Source organism: Berghia stephanieae, chromosome 1 (genome assembly GCF_034508935.2).
Source record: "Berghia stephanieae isolate SIO BIC M18660-M18661 chromosome 1, UCSD_Bste_1.3, whole genome shotgun sequence".
Taxonomy (NCBI): Eukaryota; Metazoa; Mollusca; class Gastropoda; order Nudibranchia; family Aeolidiidae; genus Berghia; species Berghia stephanieae.
Window position 1 is genome coordinate 122,920,547 of NC_088360.1, and position 15,000 is coordinate 122,935,546.

Sequence of the window (15,000 nt, forward strand, 5' to 3'; positions counted from 1 at the left end):
TGGAGATAAACATCCAGATTTGACGTACCCTTATGCGGGACCTCCAAGGTAAAAATAAAAATCAAATCAATGCCCACAGAACGAGTTTTTACCAATGTATGATAAAGATCTGAATGAATCAGTGCCAAGTGGAGTAGGCTGATTATTTTAAGATGTTTTTTTTTCTCTGTGTTTTATCTGACACTAATTCATACACACTTTTTACATATGTATATTATTTGATCTTACACCAGTGCCCGCACCCTAATTTGTAACTAATTCATGGCATCAACATCAGTGTATTTTACTCCTTAGTTGTATAGAGTTTGAGAGACTATCTAAACAATGCGATTTCAATGTAGCATTGCGTCTAATTTTTTTAATGTTTATTATTATTATTATTATTATTATTATTATTATTATTATTATTATTATTATTATTATTATTATTATTATTATTATTATTATTATTATTAGTTACAAAAGAAGCACGAAGGACTTTAACTCACTCAACCCCAACACCGACAATATCCGTAGTTTACCCGGGTTACTTTTACCCCATGCCTATTTATTGCATTTTTCTGAGACAAATTATAGGCGTTGTATCAAAGCTAATGTTTTTCATTTTTACGTGTTAATGGTAGTTGAATAAAATAATCTATGTAGATGCTCATTTTAATACATTTTTTCCAATTTTGAAAAGTAGCAAAAATATCTAGAATTGAGTGAGTTAAAGCAGTACAAGTCAAATTCAACATATCAAATTGATAACAACGAAATTCAATAACATGAAAAAAATATTTCTAAACCAGGGCATAAACCTAAGTCATGAAGTCAATTTCGTTGATTTTCATATTTTCAATGAGCCTTTTTACCGAGACGTGATCAAAATCAACACTACAAATAAAGCTTACTTCCTGTTTTATGTTTAAACCTCGCCGTTTTTAAAAAGGAAACAATTCTATGCCCTTAATGTCACACACTTTCCAGTAATTTCCTTATATTGAATGGCTGCATCAACTGTTCAGTCACCAGCCTATCAATTTTATTGGTAATGAATACCCAACACAATTCCAGTGCTACGAGCAATCGAGTAGTTTTTGGTATAAGAGAGATAACTCAGTAAGAATAAACAATTTAATAGTCATGGATGAGTAATATCCCCTATGTTGTAAAGTCGATGATCCCTTGGACTTTTTATTACCCGTAGATCTCTGATTATATCATCCAAACGTCCACAATAACCATCTTATAGCATGCTGACAAGCCTAATTGTGGGCCGTCCAACAACTTTTACAAGTTTGTTTTTTTTACAAAAGAGTCAAAAGTGCATGGCCCAGCGTCCTGGGCCCAGGATGCAATTCTATGTATTACTGTGTCAACACATAGTGCTTACAAACTGGGAGACCACCCGGCCCGGCTGATAGGCATGTAACAAAGGTGGCTATGACTTCTACCATTTTGTTCTTCTAAGAGAGAAACATTGAGATAATGACCATACAATTCTCAATTCTATTTGTTATACTGCCGTTTTGAACCCAACATGGTGGTGTAACGAGGTTTACTGAGTTGGGTTTTTTTGTTGTTTTTTTTTTTTCTGGTATTTCTTTCGAACATCATCATCTACATTTGTTTATCATTGTTTGACCTTAGATCTGGATATCTCATCATCATCTACATCTTTTTATTAACTGACCATAAATCGCGTACAGTGTATTCCATCATCATCATCATCATCATCATCATCATCATCATCATCTACATCTGTTTATTAATTGACCATAAATCGCGTACAGTGTATTCCATCATCATTGTCTACATCTGTTCAATACGTGACCTTAAATCTCGATATTCCATTTTTTATCAACTTTCAGGTTACGCCATGGACGTCAGGGTGGTAGCTGGAGACATGTGAAGGAGGTTTTACAAGCAGGTGGAAATCGAATTGTTTTTGTGGATGGTAAGAATGAGTTCAAAGCATTCTGGCTATCCATTTTATCTTGAATAGTGAACGACTCATCCTACATAAAAAACTGTTTTATATACCATTAGCAAATCATAATTCAGCATAGCTGTATCTAACATTTAAAAAAATAATAATAAATAAATCTTTAAAAAAAAATAAAAAAATAAAAAAAAAAAATTAAAAAAAATATATTTAAAAAAAAAAAAAAAAAAAAAATTAAAAAAAAAAAAAATAAAAAATATAAAAAAAAAAAAAAAAAAAAATATATATATATATATATATATATATATATATTATATATATATATATATATATAATATATATATATATATATATATATATATATATATATATATATATATATATATACTTCAACTCTATCAAGCCAATTAGATCTAATGAAGATGGACAGACAGCATGCCCAATTCATGACCGGTGTTCCCTTTTTCACGTATAAAAACACTAACGTATTTATGATTTTATTACCATCTCAAGGTCAAGTGGCATCCGATGATGTCATCAAAATGGACCAAATCCCAGGAGGCCACTTAATCCTGCCAACGATTGACAGTGGAACTCCCAGCCCTCGCCTTATCCAACAGATGAGCAGACTGGATGAGAACAGCCTGGCGATTGCTAAGGACAGGCCAACGCGCCGCTTGCCAGGTTGGTGGAGCATGTGACACAAAACTCCTTGCCCATTCCTCTCCTTAGCGCATGAGCATCCCGTGAAGGTTTATATCGGGAGGTACGTGATGTTGTTGATGGGTGATGTTCGTGAATGGTTCATCGAGACAAGCACGTGATTTTGACAAGAGTTCTTTGATGCCAAGCACGTGATTTTGGCAGAGTTCTTTGATGTTGGCTGCTGAACATAATTTATCGTTAACCCATTTCCCCATTTTAATGATGAAAAAGCATACATGCTTTAATCTATCTTTCAACTGAGAGTTTTCATATTAATATACATGTAAATAAAATGAGTGACATGTATATTTAGCTTACAGATGTTTCATTGTAAATTGATAATACTATTATTAATAGTAATAGATTTTCCCAAAATGTGTCTACCTAATAAATTAAGTCCTCAAAAATGTATTATTTATATGCCTTCTAGTTTAACAAATCGACTATTTAAATTGACCTTCTGGATTTGAATTTGGCCACATAAACATATTAAACTTTTAAAGTATTAGAAAGTCTTAAATAAAAATGGGCGGAACATTTTTATATCAACTATATGACCAAAGAAAAATGGAATGAAATGGTAGATTACACATTACATCGAACTCATTTGAATTTCTTCAGGATAACGTGAGCTAAAAAAATAACTCGGCATCAGATTATTTTCACTTTTGTTAACCAATGATGACCATAATTAAGACAAAAGCACTGTTAATTCTACGTTTATGTTAAGACCCTGGAAGATCTTGGTTTGACCAACGACGATAGAAGGCCCTTCTCTATCAGTTTTGGTTTAACCTTTGAGAGGGGTTGATTTGTGTTGCGTGCACTATTTTCTTTTAATGATTCTGCTTCTTAATACCATACGCTTTCACTTTCACTTTCAGTGCATTGAGGAATTCAGTGATTTTAGCTATTTTTGATAATTATCTTTTTTAATCAACAATATTTACATTTATATATGTGAAATATACAATTTTCAACCAATGAAGAAAATCTACAAGCATGCAATTTGATATAATTCGACATTAAGTCATGATTTCCTTTCATTTTTATCTTTATTCATTCTAACTTCTCCCGACTTTAACCTTTAATTTATCATAGCTTTACATATTTAATTTATCGGCTGTTAAAAACAATTAAAAAGTGATATGTTCTAGGAATCACTTTTACAGTGGAAAGATTGCTAGTGATGACTAAAACGGTTTGTTTGTTTTTTTATTTAATTAATAAAGATAACAAATTAAATCAAAAGTTAAAACAGATAACCAAATAGGTTGAAGTTGGGGATTTTTTTCTGTTCATTCACTTTAATTATGTAACTACATAATTTGATAATAGATGTTCATAGTGATGTCACTTTAACTGCAATTAATTTACACACGTTGCTCTCTCTCTCTCTCTCTCTCTCTCTCTCTCTCTCTCTCTCTCTCTCTCTCTCTCTCTCTCTCTCTCTCTCTCTCTCTCTCATCTCTCTCTCTCTCTCTCATCTCTCTCTCTCTCTAAAAAAAAATGATGTCATAATGTGCTCAACATCTTAACTTGTACATGTTGGGTGGAAAGTGGTGAGAAATGTCCACTTTCCTGGCTGGCATAACCCCCACTCTCCTTCCCTTAATAAACGTGATATCAACTGCATTCTATTTACAGCATTGACTTGTGATTATAAATGTTTCATCGCCTTCGATGCTGAAATAAACTTGTATTTCCTCTTGTTCTATCATCTCTCAGTTTCCACCCGTTACAACCATCTAGCATCCCAACAAGGTCTGGAGAGGGAAAACTGGAATATTATGCGTTAGAGATTCCTGGAAAAGATTTTGACTTCGATCAAACTGACAAGATTTTTTTTATCAGTTATGAAATTAAAGCACAAGTTACAACATTAATTTATTTATTGTGTATCAAACTGCATGTTACTTCCCATTCCATGAATGATTTTATGGCTCAATTGACATTAAGTATTTTCATACACAAAAGATCAAAATTAATAAACGGCATAGTGGCCAACCATTTCAAATCTATTTCCTTAATTTCTGTCAATGTTTATTTACTATTACATTATATTTCCTTTGTATGTCATGGCATCATGATACTTTAATTCTAATGACATTCAAATTCATTGACAAAACGAGCTGAAGCTTAAATATACAGAACTAGGATATTTCAAATATACGTCTTATATGTTTCATATTTCTTCAAAATTTGATGGGTTTTTTTAATTTCCATAACTTTTTGAATCATTCACCAATGTTTCTTTAAAATGAATCATACTTTAATTTTAATGACATTCAAATTCATTGACAAAACGATCTGAAGCTTAAATATACAGAACTAGGATATTTCAAATATACGTCTTATATGTTTCATATTTCTTCAAAATTTGATTTTTTTTTTTCATTTCCATAACTTTTTGAATCATTCACCAATGTTTCTTTAAAATGAATCGATAACCATTGTTGTCTCCTTGACTTACATATTCAGTATTAACAATTAAAGACTCACCATGACAAAAATAGATACTTTTGTTTGAATAAAATCAACTTATTATTATTACTCTTACCTCTCCGTGTTGCTTATTTCTACTTTTTTAATGTATTACTCCCACTATACTCAAAATGGCATTAAGTATTTGATTCCAACTGATTAAAGGTCACATTTTAAATCCATGGCCATTCAGTTTTCTTTTTGAAATCATTTTATTTTTCATATTTTCATCATTATTTAACAATATCAAATATTTTCACATTTTTTCAGCATTTGGTATTTTCTCTCATCTGAAACAAATTTTACATTTCATCTTTATTTTATAAGAGGAAGATTTTGTTTCTCATTTTGTCCAACAAATTAAAAACTAAAACACAAAAGGCTAGACTAAACACTATTACACCTTTTTCAATTGGAAGTTATCTCGAAACGTTTTCTCTGTGGTAAATCATATTTATTCTAAGTCCCCATTTGTCAATATTAATATTATTGTAGTTTGTACAATTTCCTATTTTTGTACACGTTACAGACTATTAATTTTGAACATGGATTTTTTCACACTCTCAGTATTATTTTTTGTCTTTAAAATCAAAGATTATTTAACTCGTCAAAAATTATTTTCATTGACTATTATAATTGAATAAATGTCTTACAGAATACAGATTCTTGATTTCATTTGTTTATTCAGTTCAGTATGAAATTTTAATACGGAATAAAATATATAGCATAAAAAGTTCTGAAAAAGGATAAAAGTCTTGGTGCAACCAACCTTGAATATTTGATAATTAAATTAAATTAATAGACGTTCAGCATCAACATCAATGATTATATATGTAATGCATAAGTAATACTCTATTCCTTTTCAAATGAACAAAGAGAGAGAGAGAGAGAGAGAGAGAGAGAGAGAGAGAGAGAGAGAGAGGGAGGGGAGATAGATATGAACATTTGTAAATTATATTTGCTCCGATTCAACATGCTCAAACTCAAAGCACTTGAAATGCCGCATTTACTCTCCCAGCAGGGCATATGAAACAAAAGATCCATCTCATATGGTTCAAGTTGCCCTGTCTTTACCAGCACTCCTTAAATGCCCGTCACTACCGATAGTCACAGTTAAATCGAGTGGGGTAATATTTGTACAGTGTCTTGACCATGACACAATATGAGAACTAGATTTCTTTGATCACTGTCACCCATTCTCTGATCATGCAATACATACCTTAATTTGTCATAAGATAAAACAATTATTCCAGAGAGAGAGTCAGAGAGAGAGAGAGAGAGAGAGAGAGAGAGAGAGAGAGAGAGAGAGAGAGAGAGAGAGAAGAGAGATTGTTTGTTTGTTTTGTTTTACGGGTTTCCCCAAAAATCGCGACGCTTTTAGGTCATTTCAGTACCAGTATAAATGAAGATGGAATGTCAAAATATTTTAGATGAACAATCCCAAGAAAAGTAAGACAAAGGAACCGGTGCAACGAGGCGATAGAACAGAAGTAGATTTTGAGGGCTCAGTCTTACCCAGCCACAAACACAGGATCCCACATACATTTGACTAATTCCCTCTAAGCTAAGGATCCCTGTCAGGCCAAGAGGAAAGCTGAGCAACTTCAATCCAGGACAAGTACTGAAAGCAGAGAGAGTAGGGGGACAGAAGACATCGGTGAGTGACTTCTCCCACCATGAGAGGTCAAAAGACACCACTCTATGCTTGGTTTTGAGATTACTTTACAGTCCCATCCAGACACAAGTATAGGATCCCACGAAAAATACTCTCAAATGCTTACAAAACAGTATAGTGATATGACTGATCGAAATATTCCTTGATCAATATCCATCACATGTTGCTTTGAATATAAAATATAATCTTTTCTCCATTTAAAAATTATATTAGTCTACTTATTTCTTGGGGGTACCCGTAGCTTTTTTTTGGTTCTTTTTAAGGGTTTTACGGCGCTTCCAACACATTTAGGTTATATCAGCGCCAGTAAAAAGGAAGAAAATGGGATAGTAAAAAGTTATAGAATTACAATTAAAGCACCCAAGAAAAAGTAAGACGTAGGGGAACTAGGAACAAATAGGGATCAGATGTAGATTCCAAGAGCATACCACCAATGTACTTAGTTTGAGATCACCTTTAAGTCTCATCCGGACACAAGCACAAAATCCAACAAAGAGGAATACACTCAAATGCTTACATTATACATTGAAAATAACAATTATAATAATACATAACAGAGAGGTGATTTACAAGGAAAAAAACATCATCTCCCAAAACAATAACTATGCATTTGACTGTTTCCCTCCGAGCTAGGAGTCCCGGCCAGGGCCAGGATAAAACCAAGTAATCTCATTCCAAGACAAAGACAGAAAGCATGTTGGAAAACAGTTATAAGGGGCTAGAAGACACAGTATGTACCCCCCTGCCCACTATGGGAGGTCCGGTACCCCACCCAGCCCCCGTAGCTCAGTTGGTAGAGCACTCGCTTCACACGCAAAGGGACCAAGATCGACCCCGGGTGTAGTTGAGATTTTTTCTGACCCCCTGTCCACTCAGCAGTGAATGGGTAGCTGAGTCTGTTAGATTTGGTGGAAAGTACTTTGCAATAGACCAGTATCCTATCCAAAGGATAGCAGGTAATTGTTATTCTCCATTTCACACTATAGAAACCAGGATTAACTGTGGCTCCATGGGTCCAATGGTTATGAAGGACTACTTTAGATCTTGCCTCACCCTTCTAAAGGCTTCTGTTTTATTTGGATAATATCTCCTTAACTTTCCAACTTTCAGACGAGAGGACGGTTGGGCAGATTTTTTTTCCTATCATGATTTCCCTCTTTACATCCCTATTGTAGTCAAGAGTCATGAAAATAAAGCTATGGTATCAGATTTACACTGTATACAACACAAATATAAATGAAACTATCATAATCCAGGGTTCCTACAATAGAAAAAAATGTCAGACCAGGCTTATATACTGACCAATAAACTCCATGAAAAGGAGGAAAGACTATCAATTTTTTTTTTTTTTTTCAAATGTCATATAAATAGGTGCATCGTTAATGTGGTGAAAGAATTATGATGATGATGTGTAGGTATTGGTTGTAGTAATGGCGGTAGTGATGATGCTGTTGTGGGGGTTGCAGTAGTGGTGGTAGTGATGATTATGATGAGGAGAAGTTGTAGTAGTGTTGGTAGTGATGATGATGTTGTAGTGGTGCTTGCAGTAGTAGTGCTCTCATGATGATGTTGATGATGATGATGATGATGATATGGTGGTGGTTGCAGTATTGGTAGTAATGAAGATTAGGATGATGATGTGGAGGTAGTGGTTGCAGTAATGGTGGTTGTGATGCTGATGTGGTTGTAGTAGTGCTGAAATAGACCTTAACAGATTTCCAAACCCAATTATCCAAATGGGTGAAATCCTGACCCTTTTCCCGACCCGGAAAGAAAGTTATCAAAGTTATCCTGAATTCCAGACTTTGTGGGAACCCTGATGATTATGTAAAATATAATAAAGTTTTATGTATCCCACTCATGGGACTTATTCTGTGTCCATCATTCCTCACACTCACAATGTAGTGGTCCTTCAGAGACATTTATTGGATACGTAATAGCAATTCCATTAATACCCTTTGGATAGGACGTTAGTTTAATGCAAAGTCTTTTTCACCTGATCTTACAGACCCAAATCACTACCAAATTACTACTGGTTGGGATGATGGATCAGAAAAATATCGAAAACACCCAAGATCATTAACCATCCCTTTGCTTATGAAGTTAGTGCTCGACAAACTGAGCTATCAGGACAACACTATTTCATAATACAAAATAAAATTCCTCAGCTAGCTATGTGAAATAAAATTTCACATTCATATGGCAAAAGACACTTATTCACCGTTACTTTTCTCACATCAGACTAACATGTCAAAATCTCATGCCAAGATTATTCTTGATTATTCTTGCCAAGTGTCTAAAGAATCTAATCGAGTAAATGAAAGAGAATTAACCAAGATCAAAAAAATGTTTGGGGGTGTTTATTAACTTTCATGCACTCTAAAAGTCATATTTTCAGCTATAACATACACACATGAACATCCAATCAATAATCACAATATCACAAAGTTAAAATTGTATTGAATTATCATTTTAAAAACATATATTAAGGTCTATATATTTACTCATTTACCTTCACCCTTGGAGGTATTTTGGACTGTTTTTCAAATAAAGTTAAAGACTTCATTTTGATCTCATCAGCCATTTTGGCATTTTTTGGTACCCCATTCCCATATCTGTACATTAGACTCAAATTATTACAGCTATAAACATGACCTATATCACAACCTTTGGTGGCAAATTCAAATGCTTTTTTGTGGTTCTTCTCAACCTTATTCCCTGTAAGGTAATGACCACTTAATCTAAAACAGCCTTCACCATCCTTCAAACTACATGCCTTCTCTAAGAGTGAGACGCCTTTAGCTGTATTCTGTTTGTCGTCTTCCTTTGAGGCCATTCGCATGAGTCCTGCCACATAACAGCCAGATGAGTAGTCAATATCACAGCTTTTTTCATAATATTTTAAGGCCTCTTTCAGATCTGGTTTCTCCTCTGGTGCACCTGATAAAGGGAAGAAAAAAAAAATACCAAAAAAATTGACTTCCTCTGAAATGTTGATCGAGAATTAAAACATAAAAAGGAAAGTCTTTTCTTCTTCGAAAAATAAATGAAAGTAAGCCAAAATGGAGAAATCGATAGCAAATACGTGAGTATTTTTTTTATAATTGCGACCAAAAAACTGGAGTGTCCAGTGAATTTTTGTTTTGTTTTTTTTTTTTTTTGTTTTTTGGGGGTTTTTTTTGCTTTATTTGTTTTGGGTTTTTTGGGTGTTTAACTCATTGTTTGGTTGTATTTTTGGGGGGATTTTATTGTTTGTTTTTTTTCTTAAATTTTAAAAGCATATTTTTCGGCTGTTTAATCTTTTTCTTTGTGAATTCTTTGTTTGTTTGTTTGTTTATTTGTTTGTTTTTCACCCTACTTTTTAAAGCTATATCCAGTGATAATGGAGATCCATTGACCCTCGTCTCATACCTGATTACCCACCAAATTTGTCTTCAATTTGCCAACTCACTGTCAGATAACGATGTACGCTTTCAAGATTGAGAGTTTGAAATATGAAGCCAGTTTTATAGTGAATTGTTCCCCAATAAAAAATTCTGGATTAGTAGACGTAACTAAACTACAAAGCACTTCAGACTGTTTTAATGGGAAAAGGCACAACACAAAAAATACCTTACCACTATAATTATTCAGGTAATTGTTTATGAACTCTTGGACTTTTTAGACAGTCGTTTTTTATTCTAACACCTAAACATTAAATAATAACAACATGAATCTGAATTGATAATAAGTGCAGGGGCAACGATTTATAACAGGCTTAAGTATAACTGGGATCCAGCTATAACAGTTGCTATATATTTTTAAAATCCCAATCCCAGTCTAAAATATCCCTAAAATTGGGACTCACCAAATACTAATCCCTTCTAAGACTAAGACTCGATCTAAATTATTTTATTCTCTTTTTTTCGCCCATGCATTGTTAAAGCATTTAATGACTACTACTTCTTGGTGGTCTCAATAGCTCAGCTGGAAGAGAAGTTGCTTCCGACATGAAAAGGGACCAAGTTCGATCCCTGGTAAAGTCGAGTCAGCAGTGGTTGGGTAGCTGGGTCTGTTAGATCTGGTGGAAAGAACTTTATATTGCTATAGACTTAAGTCCTTTCAAAAAAGTAGCAAGCCATTGTTATCATGTTTCACACTATAGAAACTGGGGGCTACTACTACAACTACTACTACTACTACTACTACTACTACTACTACTACTACTACTACTACTACTACTACTACGACTATAAGAACTCCTACTGTTGTTGATGCTACTTTAAACTTCTACTATCACCACATCAATTACTTCTACTGCTATCACTGCTACTACTACTGATATTGTTACTAATACAACTTTTTAGTACTGCCACCTCTATAACTACTGATTTCCCTCAATAATATCTGATATACCAAGGATACAAGGGGGAATCTCTTTTATATCACTTTTGATCTTTAAAATTTAGGGATAAATTTAAAATATAAAAGAGTCAGGTCTTGAAAAACAGATTCACCTTTGCCAGTGTGCAGACATTGTGCATACTTAAAACAACTACGTGGGTATTTGTGATTGATACAGTTGTCCTTGTAGATGAGTGCACCAGCTGCTGGGTTCTTCAAAATATTTTCTCGGAATTCAGCTAATCGATGACAGCCTGGAAATTAAACGGTGAAGAAACAATAGAGGAAAATTAAATTATGTACATCAGTCACGTGTTAATAACTAGCAGAAATTAACATACTTCTCATCAAATGCGAGACACAATATTAAAAACGCAGTGGCTATTTTTACAGTCCCGTAAAGATGGTTCTCGGGGCTATTTTTACAGTCCCGTAAAGATGGTACTCGGGGCTATTTTTACAGTCCCGTAAAGACGGTTCTGGTGGCTATTTTTACGGCGTTGCGGTAATAGATTTATAAATTGTAACAGATTGGCTGAGTAGACGCCATTGGCTCTAAAACTCTCACTCTCTTCGTTCAGGTGCGGCAAGTTAGCATCTCTCTCTCTCTCTCTCTCTCTCTCTCTCTCTCTCTCTCTCTCTCTCTCTCTCTCTCTCTCTCTCTCTCTCTCTCTCTCTCCCTCTTTCTTTCATTCTTTCTCTATGTCTTTCTTTCTTTCTCTTTCTCTCTCTTCTCTCTTTCTTTTTACTTTCTCTTTTTTTCTATCTCTCTCCCTCTTTCTTTCTTTTATTCTTTCCCAATCTCTTTCTTTCTCTTTTTCTCCCCCCTCTCTCTCTCTCTCTCTCTCTCTCTCTCTCTCTCTCTCTCTCTCTCTCTCTCTCTCTCTCTCTCTCTTTCCCGGTCTTTCTTTGTTTCTCTCTCTCTCACTCTTTCTTTCATTCTTTCTCTATCCCTTTCTTTCTTTCTTTCTTTCTTTCTTTCCCTATCTCTCATTTCTCCCTCTCTCTCCCTCTCTCTTTCTTTCATTCTTTCCCAATCTCTTTCTTTCTCTCTCTCTTTCTCTCTCTCTCTCTCTCTCTCTCTCTCTCTCTCTCTCTCTCTCTCTCTCTCTCTCTCTCTCTCTCTCTCTCTCTATTTTTTTTTATTCCTTTCTTTTTTCTCTATCTATCTCTTTCCCTAGTGGTACCTCAAAGCCTAGGCAGAGGGGTCTGACCACAAGGTGAACACCGCTTTGGCGGAGAACAATAAAACAACCTCCTAACTGGGAAGGGAGGAGCAATACAGCGACCACTCTTGTCTGGTCGGAACAAACACTGGGTCAATCGGTAAAGGAGTAGGAGCAACGCGATGGTGGGACCAAAGTAAAATGCCCTCTCCACCTCGGCGCCCCAATGAGGATCAGTCTTGGGCACCTCTATTCTTTTGGATCATGACCGACCATGGTAGAGAATCATCATCATTATTTACTTTCTTTTTTTTTAAAATATTATTCAAAAGAACAATATTTAAGCATGAGGTGTTTCGCAATGTGCATCTTTACCATGGACATCCACATTGGGGGGGGGTAGTCATTTGTCCACAATACGGTTGGGAGGTTGGGGGGGGGGGGGGGGGCTCTAAAATTATGGTCAAAATGTGTCCAATTGGTTTGTGAACGGCCTCTTTTCTGAAATTGGATTCAAACCCACTCTCACGTGAGAAGACTGCACCCTGAATGTTAGACGTCTACGTCTTTTAAAATTGTATAAACCGTTAGTCCTTCCTGACTGGTTATACTGGTAAAGTATAAACAAAAGCCAACCTGTAAAGTATTATATCTTGAGGAGTGTCGACTCAAGCAGGAACTAAATATACTTTCAGTGTTTGATAATAGATCTATATTATGTATGTTTGACAGAAAAAAAAAATCAAGACATACAACCTAACCTGCCCACTGATGATAGAAAACGGGCTGTTCTGTACTGCAAACATAAATTATGCAAAAAAAAAAAAAAATAAATAAAAAAATAAATTATATGTCATAAAAATGACAGTACCGTAAAAATCGCTAAGAGAATTGACTTTACATTAATTATTTGTTAATTTTAGTTTTAGCTTTAGATCTAAATATGTTAAATGAAATTAATTTTGCTTTCATTCACCGCCTCTAGATCTGTACATCTAAATATCGGGGGAAATGATATGTGAAGTTTTGTGAATACTGCAAAAACATGATAATCTATAACTATGCGGATAATTGAACAGAATCGCATCACAACGCCATAAAAATAGCCATGAGAACCGTCTTTACGGGACTGTAAAAATAGCCCCGAGAACCATCTTTACGGGACTGTAAAAATAGCCCCGAGAACCATCTTTACGGGACTGTAAAAATAGCCCCGAGAACCATCTTTACGGGACTGTAAAAATAGCCCCGAGAACCATCTTTACGGGACTGTAAAAATAGCCACTGCGTATTAAAAACTAGCTTACAAAAAACAGTGAACTTAGTCTTGTCAAAGGCACAATTTCAACAACAACAAAAAGTATTTTCTTGTAAATAGTATCTCCAATAATGGAAACCTTAAACGACAATATACAACCAACGTTCACAAAGGGTTCAGTCAAATGCTTATCCGTTGTGACTGGGAAGACGAAAAAAAAAAAAAATACCAGTAAACATGTTAATGGCTAATTGGTACCCAGTCTAGAGTTAGCTTAAATCATGAAATCAGAAGAGGTGGAAGGAACTGAGAGGGGGAGACGGAGAATAAGAAGAAGAAGAAGAAGAAGAAGAAGAAGAAGAAGAAGAAGAAGAAGAAGAAGAAGAAGAAGAAGAAGAAGAAGAAGAAGAGGAAGAAGAAGAAGAAGAAGAAGAAGAAGAAGAGAAAGAAGAGAAGACGATAAGAAGAGAGAGAAAGGGAAGGAGAGAGAGAGAGAGAGAGAGAAGACTGGGAGAGAGGCAGAGAGAGAGGGAGGGAGAGAGAGAGGGAGAGAGAGAGAGAGAGAGTGAGAGAGAGAGAGAGAGAGAGAGAGAGAGATCGTTTACCGTCTGGTTCTTTCTGATCAAAACACTGGAATGAGTATTCTATTTCTATATCCCTGATATATTCTTTGGTTTCTTTTTCGTTTGTCAAATCATAGCTGCGGGCAGCCATTTTAATGAGGCTCTAAATTAAATTCGCCGTCTGATCTTGTGTAATGGTTCTCTGTTTGTTTGGTAACTGGTCACCTTTCTGTTCATTTTCTCTCTCCTTTCGCTTTCGCTTTAGACACTGCCGGAATGACAGTGATTGGTCTCATAGACAAAAAAAAAATCTTGATGAGACGAGATACAGTAGATATTGTCAGTGATGAAGATCATTAGTAGTTGCCAACCGTTGCTAAGAAAATTCTATGCAGCTTGACTCTGCTTTACGATAACTTTGACTATAACACATAATACTGCTACTAGCTATTAACATCGATGCCCTTTTATAGACTTGTATTTATAAACAAATAAATTACAAATTCACACACCCTACAGCCTGCACAAATCACCTGAGGCGTACTTTTAAATACTTTTACAATATCCAAAAATTGCTTAAAGTCAAGTAGGCTGTTCATTCACGCCTGGATTCATTGAGATAATGTGTGTGAAGTGACTTACCCTCGGAAACATTGCGAGGACAGGGTTTTGTAAACATTATCACACACCGGCCATTGACCATGTTCAACATCGCTTGACGGTGACAAGACGAGACACCGCACACAATATCCAAAAATTGCTTAAAGTCAAGTAGGCTGTTCATTCACGCCTGGATTCATTGAGATAATGTGTGTGAAGTGACTTACCCTCGGAAACAT

At 35.0% G+C, this 15,000-nt stretch overlaps 2 protein-coding genes across 3 annotated transcripts in view; one reads left to right on the top strand and one right to left on the bottom strand.

Moving 5' to 3' along the window:
• The window catches only part of LOC144962957 (uncharacterized), an 11,562-nt gene extending 5,783 nt beyond the window's left edge, over positions 1 to 5,779 (top strand). Inside the window, exons 3-6 of one of the 2 annotated variants that reach the window (XR_013643546.1) lie at positions 1 to 48; positions 1,854 to 1,939; positions 2,441 to 2,693; positions 4,361 to 4,490. The exon at positions 1 to 48 is cut by the window's left edge and continues 80 nt beyond it. Coding sequence is in view for 1 of the 2 variants with exons in the window: in XM_078896430.1 (XP_078752556.1) it covers positions 1 to 48; positions 1,854 to 1,939; positions 2,441 to 2,611; positions 4,361 to 4,431 (376 nt within the window). In the remaining variant the exon portion in view is untranslated. Of the gene's footprint in view, positions 49 to 1,853; positions 1,940 to 2,440; positions 2,694 to 4,360 lie in introns of both variants that reach the window. The other variant, XM_078896430.1, reaches the window with a different exon arrangement.
• Positions 5,780 to 9,136: 3,357 nt separating this feature from the next.
• Positions 9,137 to 14,421, bottom strand: LOC144962958 (cytochrome c oxidase assembly factor 7 homolog). Its single transcript, XM_078896431.1, has 3 exons — positions 14,204 to 14,421; positions 11,288 to 11,428; positions 9,137 to 9,731 (listed from the first exon to the last, which is right to left on the bottom strand). Exons 1-3 carry the CDS (start codon positions 14,310 to 14,312, stop codon positions 9,292 to 9,294), a joined length of 690 nt encoding a protein of 229 aa, XP_078752557.1. The 5' UTR covers positions 14,313 to 14,421; the 3' UTR covers positions 9,137 to 9,291.
• Between the last annotated feature and the right edge of the window lie 579 nt (positions 14,422 to 15,000).

Coding starts and splice junctions, on each gene's coding strand:
- LOC144962958 (XM_078896431.1), bottom strand. CDS start 14,312: ATGGCTGCCCGCAGCTATGATTTGACAAACGAAAAAGAAACCAAAGAA. Junction 11,429..14,203: donor TGATCAGAAAGAACCAGACG/GTAAACGATCTC, acceptor TTTAATTTCCAG/GCTGTCATCGATTAGCTGAA. Junction 9,732..11,287: donor ATGTCTGCACACTGGCAAAG/GTGAATCTGTTT, acceptor TCCCTTTATCAG/GTGCACCAGAGGAGAAACCA.